This window comes from Protobothrops mucrosquamatus, unplaced genomic scaffold (genome assembly GCF_001527695.2).
Source record: "Protobothrops mucrosquamatus isolate PMUCROS unplaced genomic scaffold, P.Mucros_1.0 scaffold996, whole genome shotgun sequence".
NCBI classification, from domain to species: Eukaryota; Metazoa; Chordata; class Lepidosauria; order Squamata; family Viperidae; genus Protobothrops; species Protobothrops mucrosquamatus.
The window spans coordinates 273,423-300,425 of NW_015387234.1; the positions used below are offsets into that span (position 1 = coordinate 273,423).

Sequence of the window (27,003 nt, forward strand, 5' to 3'; positions counted from 1 at the left end):
AATTGCAGTGGCTGAGTTCATAGAGGAACTCAAGAGCAAATCATACTACGGCTGAGCATCTTGTGGAAACCAGAGCAGACTGGAGAGCTCAAAGTGCTGAAATTCCATCCTGCTTCTCTTTGATAACTTTAGTAAGCAATTCAAGACTGTATTTATCCCAGCAGGTGTTTGATGGTTTAACAAAACACAAAGGACAGCTTCAGAAAGCAGGGCCACTTCATTCTACAGCTTATGTAGCCTTGATGATGTGCACTAGCCTTTTCTGTGTATATGGAAGAAATTCTGTTTATGATCAAGACAATATAGTAACCTCAGCTATGTAACAAAATATGGATGTCATGTCATGCATTATCTAGATGCAGCATAAAAATATTTCTCTTAATACAGAAATCAGGGTGAAAAAGCAGGTCTGAATTCTCTTTCAGAATAAAAATTAAATACAAATTTGAAATGATTCTCAGTTTTAAATGATTTTAACAAGCCTGACTAGGCATAAGAAAATGTAGTTGCCCTGTAATTCTGCCTTATTTATTCTTAAAACTTTATTTAGTGAGAGGGGAATCAAGATAATAGATGTAATAGTGTAATTGAAGCCCCTTTCTTTTATAATGCATTGATTTCACATACATGTAGATGGGATGAGGCTTAATCACACAGTTGCAATTACCACTCAGACTTTGTTTTAAAAAAAACCTTCCCCCAATCTTCTTCCAGGCATCCCAGACCTTATTCAATCTAGTAATACCTTATTCCTGGGTTAAAATCTCTAGACTTTAGGAATCTCCAAGCAAGGCAATAGAATCTAAAATTATGCAACAAAATATTTATCTCATCTTCAAACTTTTCTTATGGCATAAACAACCTTTAAAGGCCCTATCTATATGAGGCTGAAAGCAATGAGATCTGAAGAAAAGACAAAGAATGCAAACTGTGACTGTAGAATCTGTGCTTCTTACATTTCATTCTGATTTTACTCTTTAGTATTTCTTGCCTCCAAAACAATATATCAATATATCTGTCAACTTAGGCTAAAATCGCAGTGTTTCTCAACCTTGACCATTTTAAGGCATGTGGACTTCAACTCCCAGAATTCCACAGCCAGCATTGCTGGCTTTTTTTTTACTGTTGTGATGTAGTTTCCCAAACAGAAAACTCCTAGTTTGCTTGCTTTGCTATGTTCTGCATCTTATCCTTAGATGCTTAGGAGTCAAAGGGCGTTTCTCTACTAAACTATAACAATACAAAGCAGTAAGTCTGGTTGATCAACACTGATTACATCCAGCCCAGTTTTTTCTTGTCTGAGTGAAAAACAGTATCAGAACAAATCAACTTTCCAGGATATTCTATAGCTGAACTCAAAGGTCCTTAACTCCACTATTGAGAAAGAACTGATGAACATATAAACAACAAAAGGTTTAGGTAAGCTCTCAACAAACACAATGGGTTTTAATAGCAAAAGATACTGATAATCTGTCTCATATGTAACTTGCATTTGCATAACAAACCACAATTTATATCTTACACCAGCTACCATCTAGCTACTCACTACATCTGATGAAACGAGAGGCAGGTCAAGGAAGCGAATGCCTTCTAACAAAACTGGTCTTTATTAAAGGTTCTACCAGACTTTCTATGATTTTTTGCTATCAAGTAAGTCTTCCTTTTCCTGCCCTCTTTGTCTTTTAAAATTTGTTGACTCCAACGTTACCTGTTTCACACTAAGTTTGAATTCAGAGAAAGGGATGAGTTGGTTTTGTGTTTCTCTTCAATCTAATAGAATTTTTATCCAACAAAAGCATATCAAAAGTTGATTCTCGGGAGAGAAATAAATGTAGAATATAGGAAAAATGGGATAGCTGAAGGTCAAGCAAGGGTAGTTCAGAAGGCGGTTCACCCCTGTAGATAGCTGGAATTTAGAATTGTGTGCTTTGCCTTCTCAGGGTTGTTGCCTAACAAGCTAATTTTCCTGGGTTCTGTTTCGGCTACATTACAGGCCCCGCAGGAGCTACTTCAGGAAGAAGATGGCTACAATATGCATCATAGGTCCAGCCTCTGTCCCTAAGAACTGAAGGAGTTTGCCAGAGGAAAGGCCTTATCAACTACTGAAGGTGATACACATTACTTGTTTTATTATCAAGGCCCAAACAAGACCAGCAATATAACATTTCTATCTTTCTCTTCTCCTTTGAGCTCTTTGCTGTATTGGTTGATGACTGTTCCTTTTTTTTGTATTGGGTTATGTAGTTCATTTGGGTGCTTGGTTGCAAAACTTTATAAGACAGTACTGAACAAGGAAAAAAAAGGTAAGTCACTGGAGAAGGCCTGTGCCTTTGCTGAAACAGGACATAATAGCAAGCTATTTAGCTAATGAATGATCGAGTGAAATGCAGAGTATCCAGTAACAACTGAGCTTGATACCTAGCTTTGTGCTCAGTTTTCTAAAGGAAGAGTATTTTGTATCAAGGTCAAACTGTAGAAAGGTATAATATCACTGCAATAACTATAACACTCTGAAACGAGCAATTCAACTCTCCTAAAGTAGCTCTCAATAAGCTCTATGGATAGATTTAATGAGGTTACATAATTAACTGAGATCAGATTTTTAATTTGGCTTTCAGTTTGTAAGAATACACTGCAAATGTGTAATGGGCCTTTCCGCAGTTGTACTTAACTTTGATGAAAACATGTCCCAGCAATTTCTTTTTTTCAGCCATGTTTCCATGACACAGTTCCATCTCATCTAGACACATAAGACAGCCTTACCTAGTTGTTTTAGAGTTAGGATAGTATTTTTCTTTTTGCGGCAACACTATCAAACAAAAGCCATAAAAAGCCCGTGGGGAGAAGGGCGGCATAGAAGTTGGAAAATAAATAAATAAATAAATAAATAAAAATCTGTTACAGCAGTTCAGAGATAAAATCAGATTATCTGTTGTATGCAAAATTAGAGTAACACTTATTAGCTATTTCAGATTGATGAGGGTATACTTTTTTCTTTCTGTCCCTAGTTAGCATCACTTCGTCTCCATTTTGATGTTGTATCCCCGATGACTTCAATTCAGCAGTGCTGTGCTGCTAGTCTATCAAAATGACATAACTTACTCAGCTCAAATAGCAAAACAGTGGAATGATGAACCAACTCCCACTTGCGTTGTTTTCCAAAAAGAGTGTGCAGAATAGGTAAGAAAAGAAATGAAAAAGAGAGAACTCTTTAAAATTCTGCTTATCTAGGCATAATACACTAGGACTGCAGAAATCTAGTAAAATACTATATTGGGGTCTAGAAATACAAAAAACTTTAACTAGTAAATCATTAGTAAGTATAATCGTGCAGGAGAGCAGCACTTCTCTGCTTTCATTAAAGCAGCCTAACTTTTTTCAGTTTTCAAACCAGAAAAAAACCTGCATTAAAGAATCTACTACTGATTAAAATCAATCAGATTCTTAAAACCAGAAGCATCTTTTTTCCAGGCTCACAAGACTGCCCAGGGGAAAAAGGTACTGTCTTAGTCTAGAGAGTTTTTGTGCTTACAGTCAAGTGAAGTCTGAAATACTTTTAAATCATTTTCAAAGCATGAAGAGTCCTACTAAATATTCTATGGATACTTATTTTGGAGTGGGCCCCAATGTCAGTAGGATTTTTGATGGTGCTGGCGGTATGGATATGGGGAGACCAGATATCTCTTTTGCCCTCATTACACACACAAGACCAACACTTTTACATGTTCTTCCTCCAGTAGGACAAAGGCCACCATCTAGCAGCAACAACCCTCTGGATTCTATAGGAAAAACAGGACAAGAACAATTAATGGCACAAGTCTGCCATTAGGATTTAAAATATGAACAAAAGAGCCTTTCCACCTTCCAGGCTGTATAATATGTCAAATGGGAAAGGTGCTATCAGCCTCCTGAATTTATGGCTTTGGCTTATAACTGTCCTAAGAGTAAACATGGCCTTTTCCCTCTCCTGCTGAAACTATATTGGCTTTGGGTCCATTTGATCCCAGTAGATCAGAGCTATTCGCTAGAGAGGGAGTGAGGGTAAAACCTTTGCCTCCTCTAGAGCAGGGCTTTTCAACCAGTGGTACGGGTACCACCTGTGGTACATTGGCACCTGGCAGGTGGTACGCGACCATCCTAGAAAAGTGGTAGCGGGGGAGGGGAATGAGCTGAACTGGTGGCAGCACCGCACAAGCCTGAGCAAGAGATGGCTGGACTGCAGGGCTGTCAGGGCTCAGCGGAAGCGCCAGGATCAGTGCCAGGCTCCAGCTGGAGCTCGGCACTGATCCTGGTGCTTCTGCTGAGCCCTGAAGAAGCACCAATCAGCTGGAAAGCAGCACTGATCCTGGTGCTTCTGCTGAGCCCAGAAGAAGCGCCGATCAGCTGGAATGTTGCCGCATCTCCAGGGTCTTGTGATTTACATTCAGATGCTTGGCAACTGATTCATATTTATGACGGTCACAGTGTCCCAGGGTCATGTGAAGTGACCAAAACCTGCTGCAACCACCCAGCAGATGGGGGGGGGAATAAAAACCAAACACCCCCCCACTCCACCCCCGCTGCCAATCCTCAACAGAAATGCTCACAACAATGAAAACCTCGGACAGGAGGAAGAGCCCCGCCGGGCGGGCAAGCAGGTGTCTTGCTCGGCTGTGGCTTGGAAGGCACTTTTTTCAGTGCCATTGTAACTTCGAACAGTCACTAAGCGAACTGTTGTAAGTCAAGGACTACCTATACTTTATCACTTTTTTCCTTTTTTTTTTTTTTTTTTGTGGTCATCAAGTTTTTGATACCTTGCTAGGCGACTGGTGGTGCTCGGATATTGCCATATCCTAAAAGTGGTACAATGGGTGAAAAGGTTGAAAAGCCCTGCAAGTCTAGAGGGAATGAGACTGTCCGGAGACTGAGATCAGCTACTCATCATTTCACATCCGGGCAGCTTCTTTTCCCTTTCTGGCTCGCTCACCTTTTCCTTGACCTGCTATCAAACAGAATTCATTACGGCAGCGCGTCTTTATCTCCCCCCCCCCTTTCTGCCCTCCCCCTCTGCCCCCGCCGCGGCGGTTCTACTCAGCGCCCGCCGTTTTCTTGGCACGGCCACTTCCGACCGGGGGCAGTCGAGGAGGAAGGCGAGGATGGTCCTCATCTCCTCGGAGTTCCGCTGCTTCGACGCCGGGGCTTGACTGACGCTCCTGGGGGGGCGTGGAGCCAGCGGGGAAGAGGGGCTTGCCTCCCCAGGCCTTTCTTGACCATGTCCAAGTCGGAGGAAGAGAGCGCGTTCGGCTACATAGTGGAGTTGTTAGCAAAAGGCAAGGTAAAGTGAAGCCGTCCCGCCCTCCCCGCGAAACTCCCTCGCGCGTTTTTCGCCGGGAAGTCGGCGTTCAATACTAGGTGCGCTTCCCGTGTGCCGTGCAAAGCAACTTCAGCTCAGAGTTGTGCGAATAACCGACCAGCCGCGAGAAAGGAGTTTCCGAGGCGGCGGAAGCAGGCAGGCTGCACGAGGGGAGCGACGGGACGGGCGGCTTGTCCGCCCTCTGGGGATAAAGTGTGAGTTGCGTGTGAGTCATAAGCCGCTACTCCGGGAGTTATAAGCCGCTACTCCGGGAGTCTAAGCCTAGAGCACGCCGGGTTCTTGCTTATTTAACAGATCCAACGGCCGAGCTGGATTTCAAATCCCCCAGCGATTCTCTCCCCCCAGCCTACATTTAGGACTACCTCCCTGGCTATCTTCGCATGACATAGTAAGACACGGGAGTAGCCAATCGCGCCTTGCGTAAGGTATTATGCGAACTCAGCCGTGTACTTCACGGTTCAGCGAGTGTGGCATATAAAGCCTGACATCTGGGTTAAACCATGGTTCAGATAACTGGTAAGTAGGACATGCGAAAACGGCTGCTAGTATTTGAAATAAATGTTTCTTTCTTTCGTATTATCTTCCTTCGTATATAACAATTATACAAGTTGTTAAGCCAAGGTGTTAAATGAATCACAATTGGCCCGGCTTATAAGGTACACTAAACCATGATGGAAAAACCAAGCAAGATAATTGTATGCAGTGCAGAGTTTGGTTAAGCACGTGGTGAACTCAGTATGGTTAGCAATTCTTGTCAGAACTCAACAAGTACTAGAGACAAAAGATTTTGAGGTTGTATGATTAATTTGTTCTGAATTAGTTTGTCATTACTATAATTTCATGATCTGGGAATTAAAATAATAAAAATTAGAATGAAAATCAATATAAAGTTTGTGCTCCATGGTGATGTTCTGACTTACAGCAATTCCACAGGATAGCCCTTGAAACCTACAGTTCAAAGTGTAATATGGATAATTAGCTGCAACATCCCCGTCCCAAGCTTTTACAGCTGAGCTATCACTACAGCTGAAGCATCTCTATTGATTGTAACCATGTTGTTTTAATCTTTGTTTTTAATATTTATTTATTTTTCTATGTCACCTGGAGATATTGTTGAAAGCAAAGATTTTAAAATTGTATAAATTAGATTTAGGAGTACAACACATTGAATACAGTAAGAATTATTTCTGAATGATCATGAGTCTTACACTATCTGATTTAGGAAGTAGAAGTTCTTTGGGATAAATGTATCTTGCACAGGAAGGCAAGATCTTATACAGTGGAGCTGTCTTCCAAACGTGTTGTGCAGTAACTCACATTCTGCCTCTTTCAGCATAAACTATCATTGTAATGCAACACACATGAGGGGTATACATTTGAAGAAGGAAGTGATAGATCCCTTGTACTGAATCTTGCCTGCATAACTTATGTTAAGAACACCTGTTATTTCTCATGGAAACTATGTTAGGATCCCATTAGTGATAACTATCACTTGTTGTGATTGCCTCTAAAATGGCTAGGGGTATGCTAAAACATAATATAAATCACTGATAGGGATCTTGAATGTGGGCATTTTAACAGTCATGTTAAAATGTTTTCCATCCCTGTGAGTAGTAGGAAAGTACAAATTGTGCTGTTGTCATTGCTGATCCTATTGTGCCTCAGTGATGAGGCTAGTGAGTAGTGTTGCCCTTACTATTTTAAAATGGGATAAGGAAAATAGTAGATTTCTCCTGGCTTTGTTCCTTCTTATCATTACCTGTGAGTAGGAGGATTACTCTCCTTAATGTCAGGTGGAATGGTTGAGTGATGCAACTGTCAAGTCGCTCAACTTATAACTCATAATTAGTTTGATTATAATTATAACTCTTATGAATGTGGCAATAAAGTCAATCAATACATTTGTTATTCCTTGGAGCACCAGTCATTGGAAGGAAAGAGGAATACAAGTTCCAAAAAATAGTAAATGTGGAGGATTCAGTACCTTTGCTTAAGAATGAACAGAAGAAAGAGTTCAGTAGAATGCTCAAGTGATATGAAATTAATACAACTTGGGAACTGATACAACTTTTTCAGTTAGTTAACATTCTGTCCTGTTTATATGCTGGTCTCTGACAACAAAGAGTCTGGTACTTAGCATTCCAACTAGACCAGTGTTTTTCCAACTTGGCAACTTTAAGATGTGTGGACTTCAGCTCTCAGAATTCTCCAACCATCATGGGAGATGAAAAATAATGAACTAGAAGTTTATTATGACCATTTGGAGGAATAAGCAATAGTTTCAAGTTACTAAGTGCTAAAAATGCTTTCTTTTGCAGTGATAACAATAAGGCCTATAATAGGAAAAACTGTCTTTCAGGAAATGATTCAGGACTTATCAGTGTGTTTCTGTCTAACTATATTCTTCTTGAAAGTCTGAAAACTTGCATTCTTTTTAGTATAACTTTATTTATTGTGGCAATAAACTTTATTTCTCATTGTGGTGCTATTGTTTTGCAATCTCCAAACAGCATATTATTGGGGGTGAGATAGGTGGGAGACAGACTGTTGAAGTACCTAATAAGTTAGAGATGGCTTTATTAGCATTTCCACTGGGGCTTCCTATTGTTAATAATAATAATAATAATAGTAGTAGTAGTAGTAGTAGTAGTAGTAGTAGTAGTAGTAGTAGTAGTAGTAGTAAAATTGGAAGGGACCTTGGAGGTCATCTAGTCCAACCCCCTGTTCAGGCAGGAAACCCTATACCATTTCAGACAAATGGCTGTCCAGTCTCTTCTTAAAAACCTCCAGTGTTGAGCATTCACCGCTTCTGGAGGCAGGTTGTTCCACTGGTTAATTGTTCTGTCAGGAAGTTTCTCCTTAGTTTTAGGTTGCTTCTCTCCTTGCTTAGTTTCCACCCGTTGCTTCTTGTCCTGCCTTCAGGCGCCTTGGAAAATAGCTTGACACCCTCTTCTTTGTGGCAGCCCCTGTTCCCAAGCACCTTCTTTGTGAATATTGCTATGCCCTTCTTCTTACTGATTGAGTCTACTTTTGAATAACTCAATAACAGCCTTTATCAAGGCAATGCACAATTGGACTGTTTAAAATAATATTTTCAAACTTGGCAACTTTTAAGATGTTGGCAACTTTAAGAATTCTTGGAGTTGAAGTCCACACATCTTAAAAGTTTGAAATCACCTTTGAAATACTGCCTTAGTTAGGCAAATCTTTAATCAAATCAATATCTAAAATCTTTGAAGGTACCGTAAGTAGTTGATGCTTGTTAAAGGTAAAGGTTTACCCCAGAGATCCCCAACCTTTTGCGCACCAGGGACCGGTTACATAGAGAGAGGTTTTTCCATGGACGGGAGGGGGTGTGGTTTTGTGTGCTGCCTGCATCCTGCAAATGGGGCTTTGCTTGTTTGTGTGGCCCAGTTGCTGGCATACTGCGGCCTGGTACCGGTCCACAGACTGGGGGTTGGGGACCCCTGGTTTACCCTGTCTAGTTGTGTCTGACTCTAGGGGGCAGTGCTCATCTCAGTTTTTTTTTTAGCTGAGGCAGCCAGCTTTGTCTGATGACACTCCTGTGGTCATGTGGCTAGCATGACTGTATGCTGAGGCACTCGGAATGCTGTTATCTTTCCACCAAAGTGGTACCTATTTATCTACTTGCATTGGCATGCTTTTGAATTGCTAGATTTGCAGCTCACCACATCACATAGCACTTGGGTCTTGAACTGGGCTCTCAGTTTTCCAATTGACCAGGTCAGCATCTTGAACCGCAAAGCTATCATGCCCCCTTGACATTTGTTAGGATTATTCTTTTCAGTAGTCTACCATTCCTGCTATTTTCATGTCATTCTGCAACAAAATGAAATAGGTTTTTTTTAATAGCCCAGAACATTTTTAAAAATCTAATCTTGAAGAAGCTTGATGTTAATCAGTTTGTCCTCATACCTCAAACTGAACTTCTCCATTTAAGACTCATAAACTACCTGGGGCCTTTATGTAATCATAGCTACTGCTTGACGACTAGATAGCTCTGTGGCCCAGAGGGCCTTTCCACAGGTTCATCTTGTGCACAGGGTGTGCCCTTTCCTCAATCAAAAAAACTTTGACAGTTATTCATAGTCATCTGTTGACTAGATTATTGCAGTGTTCCTACATGGAGCTGTCCTTGAAGACTACCCAGAAACTAAACTTATTTCAAAATACAGTGGTGTGAGCAGTAAAGTGCACCTGTTGGCATGCCAATGCATCATTACTTCCACACAAGCTATACTGGTTATTAGTTGGCTTCTGAGTGCAATCCCCTATCATATTGGCTGGAGAATTCTTGGGAGTTGAAATTCACACGTCTTAAAATTGTCAAGATTGAGAAACACTGATCCAGAACATATAGTATATGTGCATGGGGGGGGGGGCAGGGAGACATAGAAGATTATAAGTAGAAGGGAATGTACCATTGTACAAGATGTTGTCGATCAGTTTCATGTGTTACCAAAAAGGTTTTTTTTAATAATGTTAAACATTTCCTTTAATGGCCATTTCTGTTGACTCACTCAAGGAAACCTACTTCCATCTTTCATTGTTTGCTTTTATACTGCTTTTCTATAGTAAAAAATGTTCAAGATGGCCCACAATAATCGTAGTCATTGTCATTGGTTCCAAATAAGGGTGCATTCTGATAACTTGCACACCTGAATAATAATGGATTGGTAAAGTATCTAGTTCAGTCTTTCTGTGAAAAGGCTAGTTGTTTCTGTGCAAAAGAATAATTCCTGAGGCCTATTGATTTTTGTAGCAGAAGCATGTTCTGCTAAAAGATATTGAATAGAACTGAATCTTTGACATATATTAATTCAATTCTTGGGGAATGAGCCTCATTCAATACAATGTATCTTAATTTTTGAATAAAAATGGGGAGACTGTGCAGTCATATATCTGCCCTGAAAGTGGCTACAGTCTGTGGTTTCCTGTATTTGGTAAGCCAGAAGAGCACTTAATCTCTTTTCTTTGCTAACACACAAAAATACTCTTGCTGTAATGCATTCATTTCAACAAAGTAAATTAGTGTACATCTTCAAGAGCTCTGCTGAGTCAGAGCCACTTTGTTCCAATATAGATTACATGAAAAAATGAATAAAGTGCTGCTCTTATAGCAGTGATGGCGAACCTTTTAGAGACCGAGTGCCCAAACTGCAACCCAAAATCACTTATGCATCGTTGGGTGCCGGATGGGTGTGGCCCATTGGCTGGGTGTGGCCCATTGGCTGGGCATGTCTATTGGGTGGGCGTGGCTGCGGTGGTAACGGCAGACTGGGTGGGACTAAAAAGTTCAATCAATCAATTCCAACTTTGCAAGATTTTTTTTTCCCGCGAGAAGTTGAAATTGACTGATTGATTGAACCTTTTTTTTTTTTTTGCACACGGCGGCGGAGGCCTAAAGCGAAAAGGTTTTATAAAACCCAGCTGAAGGCCTAGGACTGGGGTGACGGCACGCGTGCCCACAGAATGGGCTCTGAGTGCCGCCTCTGGCACTCGTGCCATAGGTGCCACTGTCTTATAGTTAGATGTATAGTGTTAATATCCTTGCTGTATTTTGCTGGCCAATATGTGGCTGCTTGTTAAAGATACTGCACTAATTGTATAGTTTTGGTATATTTGTTCTAAAGAATGGTATATATCTATTTCCTAATAAATATGATGCATTTTGATATTCTATACAGTGCTAGAGTTTCTGTCTAATTCCATTCAGTTTGGATCTCTAGCCAAAATGATCTCTCCTTTTCTGGCAGCCTACTGTGTAATTTGGATGGGAAATGGGGAAGGCGAGAAAGAAAGTAGGGAATATCAGAAAAAAAAGGGGGGGGGGGTAGTGGCAGAAAGAGATTGATTATTCCTACATCAAGCTGTGGTCCCACTCAGGCAATGCATCCCCCAAAACGAGATTCCAGGAGAACATGTTTCTCAAAGAAAATAGGTGATTGAAACCAATTATTGTTTCAGAAGATTACTGTAATCTGTTAATTAAAATGATTTCAAATAACAGCAGTGTGTACTGCACTGTCATAATGCCCTTCCAGCTTTGAGCTAAAGTGGGTGAAGAATGGCACCTGGTCTAAGGTGCAAATCTGGGTTCCAATGTCACCCAGCAGCTCCATGTTACCAGTGTTCCTGTAGTGTATACAATGCCAGCTACTTGGTTGTGCCGTTCAGTGTATGCTGGTCCTGCCTGCAACTTATACCCTGCCTCTATGTGTTCGATTGTCTCTGATGCTCTGAGGCTTCTCTGCATAGCCAGCACCTTGGGTTGTCCTGGCCCAGTGGTTCTCAACCTTTTTAATGCCGCGACCCCAACCGGTCGTAAGTCGAGGACTAAACCGGTCATAAGTCGAGGACTAAACCGGTCATAAGTCGAGGACTAAACCGGTCATAAGTCGAGGACTACCCAACCGGTCGTAAGTCGAGGACTTTCCCTGCCCGGGAGCGCCGCACATGCATGGTTCCGCCCCCTGCGCCGGCCGAGGCGTAGCTGGCAAGCGGCAGAGACGGAGCAGGCCGACCACCAGCTGGCCCAGCCCAAGAGAGGTAAGGCACCCGCCGGAAAAGGGGAAAAAAATGGCGGACAAAAAAAATGGCGGACAGCCTTGCTTGGCGACCCCTGTGAAATGGTCGATCGACCCCAAATGGGGTCCCGACCCACAGGTTGAGAACCACTGTCCTGGCCTGTCTTGTGTGGTAGATCTCTGTTCCTATAAATGTGGTGCTTAGTGCCTGTTCTTATGCTGCTATGATCAGTGCTGTCTTTTAATCCACCCCTTTCCAACCACTGGTAGGATTTCCCAATGTCTGCCACCTCAGATATCTGTCAATTGTACATCCCTTGCAGGGTCTTGTTTTGCCATGGCACTACTTCTGCTTGATCTTTCTTCCACATGTGCTGCTGCCTCAGGCATTCTCTCAGCAGCTCATTATTGGTGTGTGTGTGTGTGTGTATGTGTGTATTTGCAAGGAATGTTGAAGTTTTATGATCTCATTTTATTGCAAAATAAAGAATGTTGAAGTTTTATGATGAGCCCCAAAGGTGCTTTTCCCAAAGGCAACTAGACTTTGTTTTTTCTTTGAAAATGTTTCTTTTCATTCAAAAAGATTCTTCAGTTCAAAACTGAAGGAGCTTCTTAGATGAGAAGCAAAATATTTTCAAAGAAAAAACCCCAAAAAAGTCCAGTTGCCTTTGGGAAAAGCACCTTTGGGACAACTATAACCTGGATGATTGAGAATCTCCATAGATTTTTATGATGAGCCCATTTTATATTTATGTGCGGATCCATATATTCTTCCTAATGTTTTCCTGCAAGTATAGGAGTCTGCTTTGTTGTTGTTGTTGTTGTTCAACTGAGTATTGTTCCATTGGTTGTGTGAGGAATTGACCATCTGGCTTGTCACCTTAGCTGGCATTGTGGCCCAAAATCATCCAGCTGGCATTTCTAGTCTTGTATTAAAAATAAAAATGTTATCACCTATGCAAGATGCTAAATTATTTTTAATTCACTATTCTTATTTTTTTATTAACAATGGTAGAATCACTTTTGATTATGCTTGTGATGAAAGATTTTCCCTTAAAGATATCTGAATGCAGCATAAATGTAGTCAAACATCATTTTTGCTTTTGTTTGTAGTATACATATTATTTATCTTCATTTTGTCTCTAGTTCAAGGTCAGATAGCTTTCCTTTGATGTATATGATGGATATTTTTCCTCTTTTCAGAAGCATTGGAAGGCAATATCAAAGTTATAACCTAATTTAAATATTATCTTCTTGGAAGGAAGTCAAGGTTTGCATGACTAGAAGCAGGTTAGGGATTAGCAATTGACAGAATATCTTTTACATTGGCATAGTTTCTGCTGACTCAGGGATGGAAATCAGCCTCATAGTGATGAATGGCCCTAAGATGTGTGTGTGTGTGTGTGTAGCTGAATACAGGAAAAGAAAAGAAAAATGGTTTTAAACAAAGCTTTAAGTCAGATTCTTTGTTTTAATCAAATTTTCTTTTAAAAAAAAGTGAATTGAAGACATTTGATGTAAAAGGAATTAATTTGAAGATATTTACTTTCCCAAAGTATTTATCTAATCAGATGGAAGACTGGTGTCTATCTACAACTTCCCTCTACATCAGTTCCTAGCATCACAAACCAATGTGTATACCAGTGTTTTCCAATTCCCAAAATTCAACTCCCAAAATTCACTAGTCAGTTATAATTGTGGGGGAATTGAAGTTTACTTCTTAGGGTTGCCAAGGTTGAGTATATGTGGTATGCACCATTGCCTTCAGGCTGTGAAGATATCTTTGTCTCAACTTAAAAACCCCTTAAAGTATGGGAAGTCATAAGCATTTTATAATAAACCTCTCCAATAAGTGATATTTCAGGAGGGAAGCATATTTTGTTTCTTAATGCTATTTCACTAAGTTCACACTTTGCACCAAGCATGTGGTTTGGCTTAGGTATAATGTATTTGTAAATCATACCTTATGGCCAACATAGATCCCCAGCCACTGGGTGACTTTGGCACAGTCATTCTCAGCCCAACCTTCCTTATAAAATTGTTTTTATGGAGAAAAATAGGTTCGGGACTGTGTTTAAACATATTTAAATGTCAAATGTACACTGCACAAGCTTGTGCAACTATTAAGAGTTAACACTGCATGCACTGAACGTGCTCCAGTTAGTTATCAAAGCAGATATTTTCAGAGGTAATTTCCCCAGTTTAGTGTAATTCTTAAAATTCTTCTATTAGGCTAGGGCAGGGGTAGACAACCTTGGCTCTTTTACGACTCGTGGACTTCAACTCCCAGAATTCCTGAGCCAGCATAGCTGGCTCAGGAATTCTGGGAGTTGAAGTCCACGAGTCGTAAAAGAGCCAAGGTTGCCTACCCCTGGGCTAGGGAAACTGTTTTGATACTCCTCATAAAGGAGTGGAATCAAGACTAAGAAAAGAATGGCTTGAGAAACCCTAGGCTTGCAAAGGGTAACCAATCTGGGCCAATTCTCATAATTTGCTTTAGAAAAAGCATCAGCGAGTTAAGATTAGGGCTTTTCCCGATTCTGCCAAAAGAAAAATTAGACCGGTGCTCGGAAAATTAGTAAAATGCGTTAATTCTTTCTGTAATTGTCGTTTCTAAAGCAAAACTCCTATTTGCCTTGAAAACAATGTAAACACCACGTCCTTTTCCTCCTTTCTTCCCCTCTCTCGTCTTTTTTGACCGTTGAGACAGAAATCCAGTTATGTGCAGTCCTTCTGGTAACTGCCATTAGCGGACTTCCTTGGAGACTCCGTTAGGCTGGAAATGGTGGTAACTGCCATTGCGGACTTCCTTGGAGACTCCGTTAGGCTGGAAATGGTGGTAACTGCCATTGCGGACTTCCTTGGAGACTCCGTTAGGCTGGAAATGGTGGTAACTGCCATTGCGGACTTCCTTGGAGACTCCGTTAGGCTGGAAATGGTGGTAACTGCCATTAGCGGACTTCCTTGGAGACTCCGTTAGGCTGGAAATGGTGGTAACTGCCATTAGCGGACTTCCTTGGAGACTCCGTTAGGCTGGAAATGGGTGGCAGCGATGATTAATTCGAGCCCGGCTGAAAAGCACGGCCATCCCGACGCTCTTCCCGAGAGGAGTTATAATCTCCTCCTCCTCCTGGTTCTCCCACACGGCGAGGTGCCAGGGAAGGGAGCTCCTTCTATAGGTTCCGCCCTCCCCCGCTCCCTTCCTTGAAAGAGAAAGGTGGAGAAAACATCCTAACCCGCGGCTCAACAAAGGTGCCAGGTGGCGCTGACGCGCCGCCCTCATTGTGACGCGAAGGCTTGTTGCCAGGCAGGCCCCGCCCCTCTCCCCTGGCCCCACCTCTTTTCCCCCACCCGTCCACCCCGACCGGTCTCGGAGTTTTCCTAGGGGCAGCAGTGGCAGCTGCTGGGCGCCTCGTAGCCGCTTCGCGCGTGCTCTCTTTGCTCCCTTCCCTCGCGCCGCGCTCTCGGGGAGGCGGGGGGGGAAGGGCGGACTCGACCGGTTCCGAGAGTCTGCGAAGAGGGCGAGAGGACCAGACTCGCGCGTCCCGTGCCACCCTCGGCTCAACCGTCCGGGACCAAAAGCGGCGTCAGTGGTAGTGACGATTCCAGGATGGAAGGGGACCGGCTGGAACCCGTCGTGAGTGTTTCCCTGAGAGGGAAATTTCAAGCTGAGGAGACGGGAGGGTCCCCCGAGGTTGGGGCTTTGACACGGGGGGGGGGTCGTCATTTGGGAGGGAAGGGGGGGGGAGGGACTGAGGCTTTCTCCCGTCCTGTGGGGCTGACCGTGTCTTCCTCCCGAGCGGTGGGGAGGAAGGGAGCCCTGTCTCCTTTGGTTTTTCTCCCCCACGGCTCGGCTGCAAAAGCAGAACTCCGTGGCAGCCTTTTCCGCTCGCTTCTCTGAAGCGACTGTGGTTGCCTTTTCAGCAGCTGGCTGGCCAAATAGCCTCGCCCGTCCTTCCCTTGAAGGCTGACTCTTCTCCCACCCCCTTGTTTGCTTTGAGGCATAAGCTGGGAGCCTGGGGGTGTGCTCTCACCAAAGCGCTTTGTGCAAACTCATAGTGTGTAATTGAGTGTTCGATGGACTCTATCCCAAGGAGGAGCTGTCGGCTATTTCAGGCTTTGACCACGACTTGTTTCAGATCTTTCAGGAGTATCTGCATTGTTGCAGATGTGTGGTAGGAACGCTTTATTGGAGCTTGTGTAAGAGATCAAGTGGGTATGCCAATCCTTCATATTCTCTTGATCTAGGCTGGGTAGGTGCAGTCCATCTTTCAGCTTTTCACTGTGTGTCTTAAAGTATTGATTAGACCAGCGGTTCTCAACCTATGGGTTGCGACCCCATTTGGGGTCGATCGACCATTTCACGGGGGTCGCCAAGCAAGGCTGTCCGCCATTTTTTTCCTTTTCCGGCGGGTGCCTTACCTCCCTTGGGCTGGGCCAGCTGGTGGTCGGCCTGTTCCGTCTCTGCCGCTTGCCAGCTATGCCTCGGCCGGCGCAGGGGGCGGAACCACACATGCGCGGCGCTCCCGGGCAGGGAAAGTCCTCGATTTACGACCAGTTGGGTAGTCCTCGACTTACAACCGGTTGGGTAGTCCTCGACTTACAACCGGTTTAGTCCTCGACTTACGACCGGTTGGGGGTTGCGGCATTAAAAAGGTTGAGAACCACTGGATTAGACAGAGGGAATTAGTCATTCACTCATGAATTGCTTTGCACAAGCAAACAAGATGATTTCAGCCTTGCTTTCTAAAGCATATATGGAGCAAAGTAAATGAATGTATACAAATAAATTTGGGAAAATGAGAGGCCAAAGAAGACGAGGTTCCACATTGTTACTCAAATTTGCATTACTGCAGCAGGTTTCTCAAACAAAGACAACCAATGCAAATCACTCTAATTTGCATGAAAACAGGTTGTGGGGAAGTTGAAGGGAAAGTTGTTGGTAAACAAATGAAGTTGGAAAAAAAAGTCACCTGGATTAGTGAACCCAAAGACAATACCTAGTTATTCACTGCAACTCCTTTCAGGATTTATTTTCCAAATTGTTTTTGTATAAATAGTTTTTCAGTATGTAATGATTATTTAGTCTATCTTCACCCTATGTAGAGAGCTTCCTTGAAACCCTTAACTAATAATTTTCCAGAGATTAGTAGATGCAAAAGAGGTTGGATTGTTGATGGTATCTTAGATCAAGCCTTCCAGTAATTTCTCAGAGCTTGCTTACATAAATTTTGAAAAGCATAAATAAGAGTAACTTAAGGTATCGTAAAGGCCATAACAAAAGCCTAGATATCAAAAGTCAGTGTAATGCATTCCGATACAATTTTCTGAGAACAGTTTTCTGCTGTAATATCATATCTCCCAAATAGTATTCTGGAGAAGTGATCCAGGTGGATACTATGCCCAATGGTCTCAGTGATTCAGGGTGACAAACAAAACAATACTTTCCCTGTTAGCTTGCAATATCCATTCTCACTCTGAGTCATGTTTTCAAAAATTCAGTTGAAAGAAGGATGAAATAGATTCATATTCAAATCCAAAACCGAAGATGGAAGATCACCACTTGGTGATTTATCTTTACATAAAATGCTATATTTGATGTTGAATGTCAGATGTTCAACTCTATAGCATACAAGGTAGATTTTAAAAAGGTATTTACTGTATGTTCCAAAGTGGCAGATAACTTATTGTTCAAGAAAAACTTTATAAAATCCAACATTTAATTCATTTTGTCTGCTTTCAGAAGAATAAGGTTATCATTTAGGACAGCGGTTCCCAACCTTTTCTAGACCTAGCACCCTTAGAATGCTTCTGATATATTCTCGCACCCCTTACAAAAGTTCGAAATAATGGCAATGAATTATGCATATAACTATAATTTTGAAACTTCTAACTTCTAAACTCGCACCCCCTGGAATATCGTCTCACACCCCTGGTTGGGAACCCCTGATTTAGAATATAAGCGTTAAATCTTAATTTGCAAGCATACTGTCATTGTTCATATTGTCAAGCTATAGAAAGTAAAAGGGAGAGTCAGTATCATAGGTCTTTAAGAAATTTAAATTTAAATTATCAGTGGAAATTGATGTTTAAACAGTGGAAAATAACATAATTTTTTATTGAGTGAATTTGAGTAAATGTATGCAGAAGTGGTAGTTTGTTTCTATATTTTGCTTATGTCAGAGCAAATATGTTTTGATTGTGGTACTTCAAAATTCCTTTGACAAAATAACTGTGACAAAAATGCATCTCTCTCTCTATTATCACATTTTCAGTTTACCTGAAAAAATACTGTGTCACTAGTCAACATATCACAGATTAACATGGAAAACTATTTCTTTCATTTCCCTGTTTTCTTTGGATAAGTGGAAAGTGATTTTTTTTTGTTTTGATTTTTTTCTGGAGAATGAACAATGATTATCCCACACTAAATCTTTGGTGGCTGAGTTTGCAAATTGCCATTCCCAAAAGGCGAAGTACTGAATGTTGCAGAATACATCTCTTGATTTATTCAACCAACTTATAACTTATTCTGACTGAACTGTAACTGGGACAAGCATCTTTTCTATCCATGTGCTTTCTTTTTAAAATCCTTTTGGAAAGGAGGCAAAGAAAATTGCCATATGCTTACTTAATGTCTATTTAAAGCACAGGCATTTCAATCTATGTAGTACTATTTTTAGAACTAGAAAATACAATAATAAATTGGATAGGATTTTCATTCTTTTGTTAAATATTTAGGCTAAAATAGATTTCTAACAAATCACATTAATTCTCATGTTTAAAGTGGTTTGGTAAACTCTTAAGGATTTTACTGCCATACCATGGTATCAACATGAAAGTGCAACTCTCAAAATCAAACATTTTAATATTATTTTTGGTATTTGTTCTCTAGTGTTTTATTTGTTTGTTTTTCTACAAGAGGTAAAAAACATAATATAGCCAAAATAATTTATCATTTTAAGATTTTCTTTATCCCTTGTTTGTTTTCAACTCATTTATTTATTAAACTTTTATGAAGCCCATCTTGCCTAGAGGCAATTCTTGGTGACTTACATTCAATAAATACAAGATTAAACATCAAAACAATAAATATAACACTAAAATCAATTTCAAATTGACAAAGATTTCAAAATGATTTGATTGATTTCAAATTGACAAGTAAGGGGGCAAGGTGCACATGGAAAGGAGGTGGGGTCTTTTCTTAATCTATTAACCACCTCCACAATTACAAGGCCTCACTGGGGCTCCAGGCCAATTGGCAGAGCCTATTTGGGTGGGTGCAGATCTCACCTTGTGGGAGGGCACTATGTTCCAGAAGACAGGAGCCATAGCAGAAAAGACTTTTCTCTTGTCTCCTACCAGTTGGAGTTCCTTGATTGACAGGGTCTACATGCCCCTTCTGCCAGTATGGGTGGGGAAGGCCAATCCCATTGAGGTGAGATGGTTTCTGAGATAACCTGGACCCATGCCACGAAGGACTTTAAAGATGAGAACACCTTGAATTGGATCCAGAAGCAAACTCGTAACAGTGGCATAACATGGGCCATCCTAGGGGCCCCAAGGACTATCTGCATGGCTGCATTCTGCTCCAACTGTGAGTTCAGAAAACTTCTCAAGGCTAGTCCCATATAGAGTGGTTTGCAGTAGTGCAAGTGTGGGATGATCAGGGCCTGAGTGACTGAGTGCAGGGGCTCCTGATCCAGGAAAACACACACATGATGCATAACATGAAGTTGTCCAAAGGCTCATCTAGCCATGACTGACACTGGTTCTTTAAGCAGGAGTTATGAGTCTAGGAGAATCCCCAAGTTGCACATCAGGGCACTGTACCCCACCCCCATCCAGAACTAAAGATGTCAAAGTCCTGGACCTTGAAGCTCCAGATACCCAAAGCCATTCGGTCTTACCAGGGTTCATCCAAATCCCCACAGCCTCCAAGCACTGTGAGAGGGCAGCAACAGCTTTATTTGAAGCACCAAGGTTGGAGATGTAAAGTTGAATATCATCAACATACTGATGGTACATCATCCCATTTTGATAGACGATATCACCCAGTGGCTTCATTTATATGTTAAAAAAGAATGGAGAGAATACCGAGCTATGTAGCACGCTACAAAGGAGAAGCTGTGAACTGGACCTCTCACTCCCTATCAACACCAATGACAAAGTAGCAACAATTGTGCATTGGAAGATCTGCAAGAAGTATCATTTGCCTGCAAGCAACAACTGGTGGGATAATAAAATAAAGTCATAGGAAATTAAGAAGCTAAATTGTTCTGGGACTTTAGAATTCAAGCAGACAGACAATTGCTTCATAAAACCCCAGACTTAACAGTTGTCAATAAGAAAGACAAAAAAGTCTGGATATGGACATGGCAGTACCTGGAGACAGCAGAATAGAAGAGAAAGAATTGGAGAAGATAATAAAATGCAAATACCTGCAAATAGAAATAGAATGACTGTGGTAAAAGCAAGCAAAGGTAATACCAATAGTAATAGGAGCTTTGGGTGCAATCCCAAAACAACTGAAGCACCACTTGAACCATGTGCATTGACAAATTCACCATCAGTCAGTTGCAAAAGGCAGCTTTACTCAGAACAGCTTACATCCTGCGACAATATCTGTAATGCTATCTAATATCTTATCTATTGAGTCCTTGGAAGGATTCAGTAGGTAGACAAAAATGCCAAATCCAGTCTGAACATATGGCTGATTGTACAATGAACCATAATTATATACTAGCTTGGATCATAAGATTAAAGTAGTCAACACATATAGTAAATTAAACCTGGAAAAAATAGTATAGACTTATATATGTTTAGTCAGTATAACTCTTAGGTAAGTAAGAATGTAATATTAACAGTACAAATGAATTACAAATAGCCTTTTGCCATATAATTCAATTACTTTTCCTTTTTTCCTTTCAGTTTAGCTGTAGCTATACAACTACTTTAAATAAACATATAATACATCATGGTTTCTGCAGAGCATTTCCCTCGCTCAAAGTAATTTTTCACTAAGCTCAAAAAATCACCCTTCCTTTCAAGGCAGTTAATAAACTTCCATATCCTCTACCTTATTTGGTCATATTTTATATATTCTTTCCCATTTCATTTTTATGTTCTTGCTCTTATTAAATGTATTAAGTTAGTATTTCATTTTTGACTGCTCTTAATCTCTCAATCAAAACAGTAATCTTTAGTTATTAATCTTGCTGTCTTCTGTTATTGTATGAACAACTGTTTGCAATGGAAATTATAGATTATCTGGATTGCTGAATGTCAAAATAGCAAAGTGCAGCATATTTATATTTTAATTTCTTTAAAATTACCTGACTGAAATAATGTTATTTTTTTTTACTGTCTGTAGCCATCATGGCATTTCTTACCAGTTTCTCATTTCTTTTTGTTTATAGGTTACCATTAAGAATATTGAACGAGAGCTCATCTGCCCAGCATGCAAGGAGTTATTTACCCATCCACTTATTCTCCCTTGTCAACATAGTATCTGCCACAAATGTGTAAAAGAAATTCTATACTTAACATTTGAAGATTCGTTCAATGATGCTGCCTCAGAAACTTCCAATCATAGTAGCCCTCGCAGTAGAATGAATTCCCCTAGCTTGGATAGAATTGACAGGGTTAATAGATCAGGTATGTAAAAAAAAGTTATTTTTTTAAATTCTTCTTTAACATGATAACTTACAAAACAATAAATAACAAATAATAACACCATACCAAAGTACAATATTAAAACCTTTCATGATAGCTACACCCAGTTAGGTCAAAATGCTTGAGCAGTAGATAGGCTTTGGTGGAACACTAGAAATGATATAATCTCTTGATTAGTATCATGTGAATTGCACAGTGTATTATTAAATAACCAATGAATTAAAAGTAGTATAAAATGATGCTTTCTTGCTACATTGTCAAGATGGGGTTAGGGTATTAATGTTTAACAAAATAGGTTTTATATTTTGTATATCTATGCACATATATGTAGCATCATGAAATTAGTGGTCTCTAGCATTTAGAGTAGAGCAAAGCTTAATTGTTTACTTGAATACAGTGCTTGATTACTTCATAGTATGTGCATCTTCACTTTTCTAAGAATATGCCATGCTTTTGTGCTGATTTAATTTCCAGGTCCTTGCATCTGTATAAAGTTACTAAATTAATGCAATCCTAGGAAGACTGGCTGAGATCATGGTGTTGATTTATCCACTTGTTTCTCTACTCAGCTGTATTTGATTTCATCTGCATATATGATAATGGCATTTTTCACAAACCCAGCCAAAATTGTGAAATGTTTTCATCAACTTGACAACCTATTCATCTAGTCCAGAGCTGTTTATTTTGACTAGAAATATGTAATACACATGACCTCTGCCCTAGACTCTTAGGGCAGAGGTCATGTGTATCATGTATTTCCTTCTTTTAAATATGGGTACCAAGAGGATGAACCTATCACCTTTTGCATATAAAACATATGCATTGGTGATTGAGTTATGGTCATTTTCATGTTAGTGCAGTCTTTCTGGTATTGTCCAAGATGATAGATTGTTATCTAATGGATCTTTGAATCATTTTCATTAGATTACCAATATTTTTTGATTCTCAATAATTTTAGCAATTGTAAATGGAATTGAAAATTAAAAATCAGTGAGTCATGGATGACCTCCTACTGATCATAAAGTGTATAAAATATGAATATTAATTGGTTGCCTTGAACCAAGAGTTCATAAGCTCTAGTACCAAATCCCCTCATTGTTTTAGACCTTTAGTTAATACAGATTCGGCAAGTTTCATATTGCTTTAATTTAGTACAGATAGTCTTGATTTACGACTGGTCATTTAGCAAGTGTATGAAATTTAGTGGACCACTTGAAAGAAATTTATGACCTGAATCCAGAATTCTGATGACTGCTGTGCCCTTCTTGCATTCACATGACTGCATTTTTGATGTTCAGCAGTAAGCCCACATTTATGGCCATTTGCAGTGTCCCACAGTCATGTGACTGCAATTTACAACATTTTTGCTGAAAACTAGCATTTACTTCTTGTTTTTAGCAAAAATGCTCCATAGCAAACAATGGGTTTCCTTAACCCATTGTGGTGATTGCTTAACGACTGTGGTGGTTACTTAATGACCACGACAATCCAGTCATTTAACAACTGCTTAAAAGGCCATAAAAGTGGGTCTGGTCATGGGGTGATCACTTTATGGCCATAGTGAGTTATATGTAATGGGCAGGCTGCTAGTCAAGGATTACCTGTAATGAAATAATGTTTTCAAACTAACCTGTAATTTTTTTTGTCTAAATATTTAGACAGATGGTGTTATTGGTGTTAAAGAACCATAGATGTGAGGTTAAGAATTTGGGGTCCTCAGGTTAAGTTGATATATGTTTGATTAGATTTATTAATAAAATAAATAACATTTTAAGGAAAAATGCTTGAAATCTTAGCAATTCTACAGTTAAAAGCATAAATAAAGTATGTTTTAATATAATTCTATCTTTCAGATATAGATGGTAATAGAATTTTTTTTCTTCCCTCTGATACTTCCTTACTCAAATGTCAATCCCATTAATCATCAGTGGAACTTCCAAATAAATGTGCATGGCTTTAAACTTAACCAAGTTGCTGTTATGAAATGCTATGTTATCTCCAGCATACCACTGTAAACCAGTACAAGAATCCTTCCTTTTCAGCTTCTAAAGATGCTTCTCTGTTCACTGTTTACAGCCTCACAGAGGAGGCCTCATGGGTTGAGAGGTAGAAATGTTTGCTTTTATATGGCTGTAGATAAAACTTGGTAGAACATGGATCTTATTATACTAAGTTTAGAATAATTATTTTAAGTATCAGTGGTCAAGTCCAAAATTATCAGTTGGGCAATATTGCAAACAAAAAATACTTTCATTTTTGCTAATGCATATAGAGGTCACTGGATTCAGATGGGTAATATTAGATGACATAAAACATGAATTAAATATTAACTTTAGAAGTAATAAATGATGTTTTGGATTTTGGTCTAGTGATTCTGATGCTACCAAGATGTGTTAAGTGAAAAGTTTTATTAGTTTTGATATTCTAAGTTCTCCTTTGACACAAATAAGTTTTGAAAAAATATAGATGTCAGTTGCAATATTTAAATGTATTAGTAAAAGAATTTCAGTCTCATTCTGTTGTAAAGGAAGTAAATAATGGTAAAAGTAAGATGTATTCCACACATTGATTTTTGTTACCAGATTTGTATTTTCATTATTTTCATAATGAGGATTGAATGCCCCAAAAGAATGAATGAAATCAAAAAGGCTTCCAGTGTGAGGATAAAGATTTTAGATATTATTATTCTAATTAGATCCAGTCACCTCTGTTCAAAAATTCTTATTCCGAAGCTATGATTTAGTTTCCAGTTTTAGTTCCCAGTTCAATCTTTGTCTTTCTCTAATAATCTTAAAATATTATATCAATAGATAGAAAGACCATTGTTGCTGTAGGAAGAGCATTGTTAGTGTCAAAATATGAATCCAGCTGACTTACGTTTGCTGAGTGTTTGTTAAATACACTCCCTGAACTGATTCTTCTTATTTTTCATATGATATGCTAGTATACTGTTGATACAGATCTCTACAATAAATTAAGGGTGTATTATCCCTTTTCTAATTTATCATGTGGTATTGTGAATTATTTGTGAATCCATTAGAATATTGAATAAAATAATTTCTCTCTCCCTGCGTAGTAGAAGCTCTGTTACATTACATGCAGTGATACAAGAACTTTCTGCCTTGCAACCACAGCTAATATTCTTGCATGTCTCTTGGAAGCAAAAACGGCAGTTGCAAATGATGAGCATCTTTTTTTTTAGCCATCTGTTTTTGTCAAGTTCTGTATTTTATAGGTAGAGGAAAATATAAAAATATGGGCATTCTTAAATGTTGACCTACTTCTGGTGCTATGCAAAGGAGATGTTCATTGAAGGATATCTAAAATCTTAAATTTAATGCAGATTAATAGATGTCTTAAATGTCCAGGTACCAAGCTCTTTTGTGGTTAAAAATTGAACTCAGTACCTTAATTGGAGTATGAGATACTTCAGGGACATACTGTGTTCAGCCCAGCTGAAGTTTTCTTAACTCATACTCTGGATATAAAGTGTAATAGAGAAAACACAAGGACAAATAATGTCCTGGCAATCTGTATTGATTGTGCTGGTATGTTTAAACTGTTATTAAATTCAAATACAAATAAATCTTGCCCAGACAAAGATTTGTTACAAAAAATAATAATGCCTGAAGTCTATGATATTTGTGCAAATAAGGATAAAATGCCATATAGTACCTTAGTTTAAGCACATATAAATAGACAACATGAAAAGGGACAGAATATTTTAGATGTCTTTATAGCAGTCATCAGCGTCACATCACATATTTTCATTATCATTGCTTTTATTTGTAATTAAACTTGCAACAGTTCTAGGCATTCATGCTTTGGCTTCAATGAAAATTTTTGGCCTTATGAACATTTCAAAAGCATGTTACTATATAAACATTTCAAATCATCCTATCAAAACTTGACCACTGCACTTTAATTTATATTACATTTTATTTTTCATATCTGTTTAATCATAACTTGAATAAAATGGTTTCCTGCTTAATTTGTCAGTAAGATTGCTTCTGTGCCACTGCTTAACTGCATGTTGCATGCTGTACAGTATACCCTCCTACTTTTATACATTTTAAAGGCTGGAGTCTTATATCAATTACTTTTAAACAACTCCCATTAACTCAGTGGCACTTACTTTCTCACTATATCAGTAGTGTTTGTGCTGTGAGTTAAGTTTTGTTTAGAACATGCTTTATTTTAATTTTAAGAAGGCATGTGTGTTATGCTGTAGCATGCGTGATCTTTTTAGATTAAGCATGCTGTCCCAACAAATATTTTTTAATAATCATTTGAAATTACAGTAGTTTATTGATGGACTAGTCTCTATTTTCATATGCATCTGATGCTAATAGGATTTCATGAGTTATATTTTAAGGGGCTGTTGATCATGTAGCTTCAAAAGAATATTACTAATATTGAAGCATGTGACATGCATATATTTTCATGTTTATGGAAAAAAACCCTGTTGTATGAGGCAATTTTAATGGCTAGTTAGTAATTGCTTGCAGTTTGGAATGAAGTATTATATTATTCCTCTGCTTCAAAGGCTGTTTCTTTCTTTCCCTGTTTCTGCTCTACAACAATATTGGAATCAGTAGATACCTTATTAAAAATATTTGTGACAGATTGAGTTGGGAGACCCTAAAAGTTATTTGTGAGTTTCCAGATAAGGAAGGATCTGAACAAAGCTTTCCTATTATACAATCTTTCTCATTTAAATTAAACTATTTTCTATTACGGTTGTTACTATATTCTATATGTATTCATTTCAACATTTTACTCATGGACTGTCCATTTATAAAGTAGTGTAATTTTCCATGTTAAGATTATATAGTTCATTTGAGATATTTAGTAAAAACTTGAAAAGTTGTTTAATAATAGTACTCTATGACACTCATTTACTATCTGCCTATAATGTACATTAATTTTTTAAAAATGCAATCCAGTATTTTAGCATTTGTTACATCTCTCGAAAAAGTAAAATGTGTTTTATTGCATTGTAATTAAACCAGATCCTACCATCTATGCAGGTTGGAAACGCAATTCATTGACTCCTAGGACAACTACCTTCCCTTGTCCAGGATGCCGGCATGATGTAGATCTAGGAGAACGTGGCATCAGTGGCCTATTTCGAAACGTCACCTTGGAAACTATTGTAGAACGGTACAGGCAGGCAGCAAGGGCAGCCACAGCTATTATGTGTGATCTCTGTAAACCTCCAGCACAAGAATCCACAAAGAGCTGCATGGATTGTAGTGCAAGTTATTGCAACGAATGCTTCAAAATACATCATCCCTGGGGAACTTTAAAAGCCCAACATGAATATGTGGGACCAACCACCAATTTCAGACCTAAAGTAAGTTGTATTTTCTTTCAGTGTGCATTTACTCACATAGAATTGAATGTATATGCATTTGTTTAAAACTA

General features: G+C 39.4%; 1 protein-coding gene across 1 annotated transcript in view; it reads left to right on the top strand.

Moving 5' to 3' along the window:
* Positions 1–15,520: 15,520 nt before the first annotated feature.
* Positions 15,521–27,003, top strand: part of TRIM36 (tripartite motif containing 36) — a 32,741-nt gene continuing 21,258 nt past the window's right edge. The window contains exons 1-3 of the mRNA XM_015819840.1: positions 15,521–15,538; positions 21,321–21,558; positions 26,607–26,932. Coding sequence (XP_015675326.1) covers positions 21,513–21,558; positions 26,607–26,932 — 372 coding nt within the window. The 5' untranslated portion in view covers positions 15,521–15,538; positions 21,321–21,512. The remainder of the gene's footprint in view (positions 15,539–21,320; positions 21,559–26,606; positions 26,933–27,003) is intronic.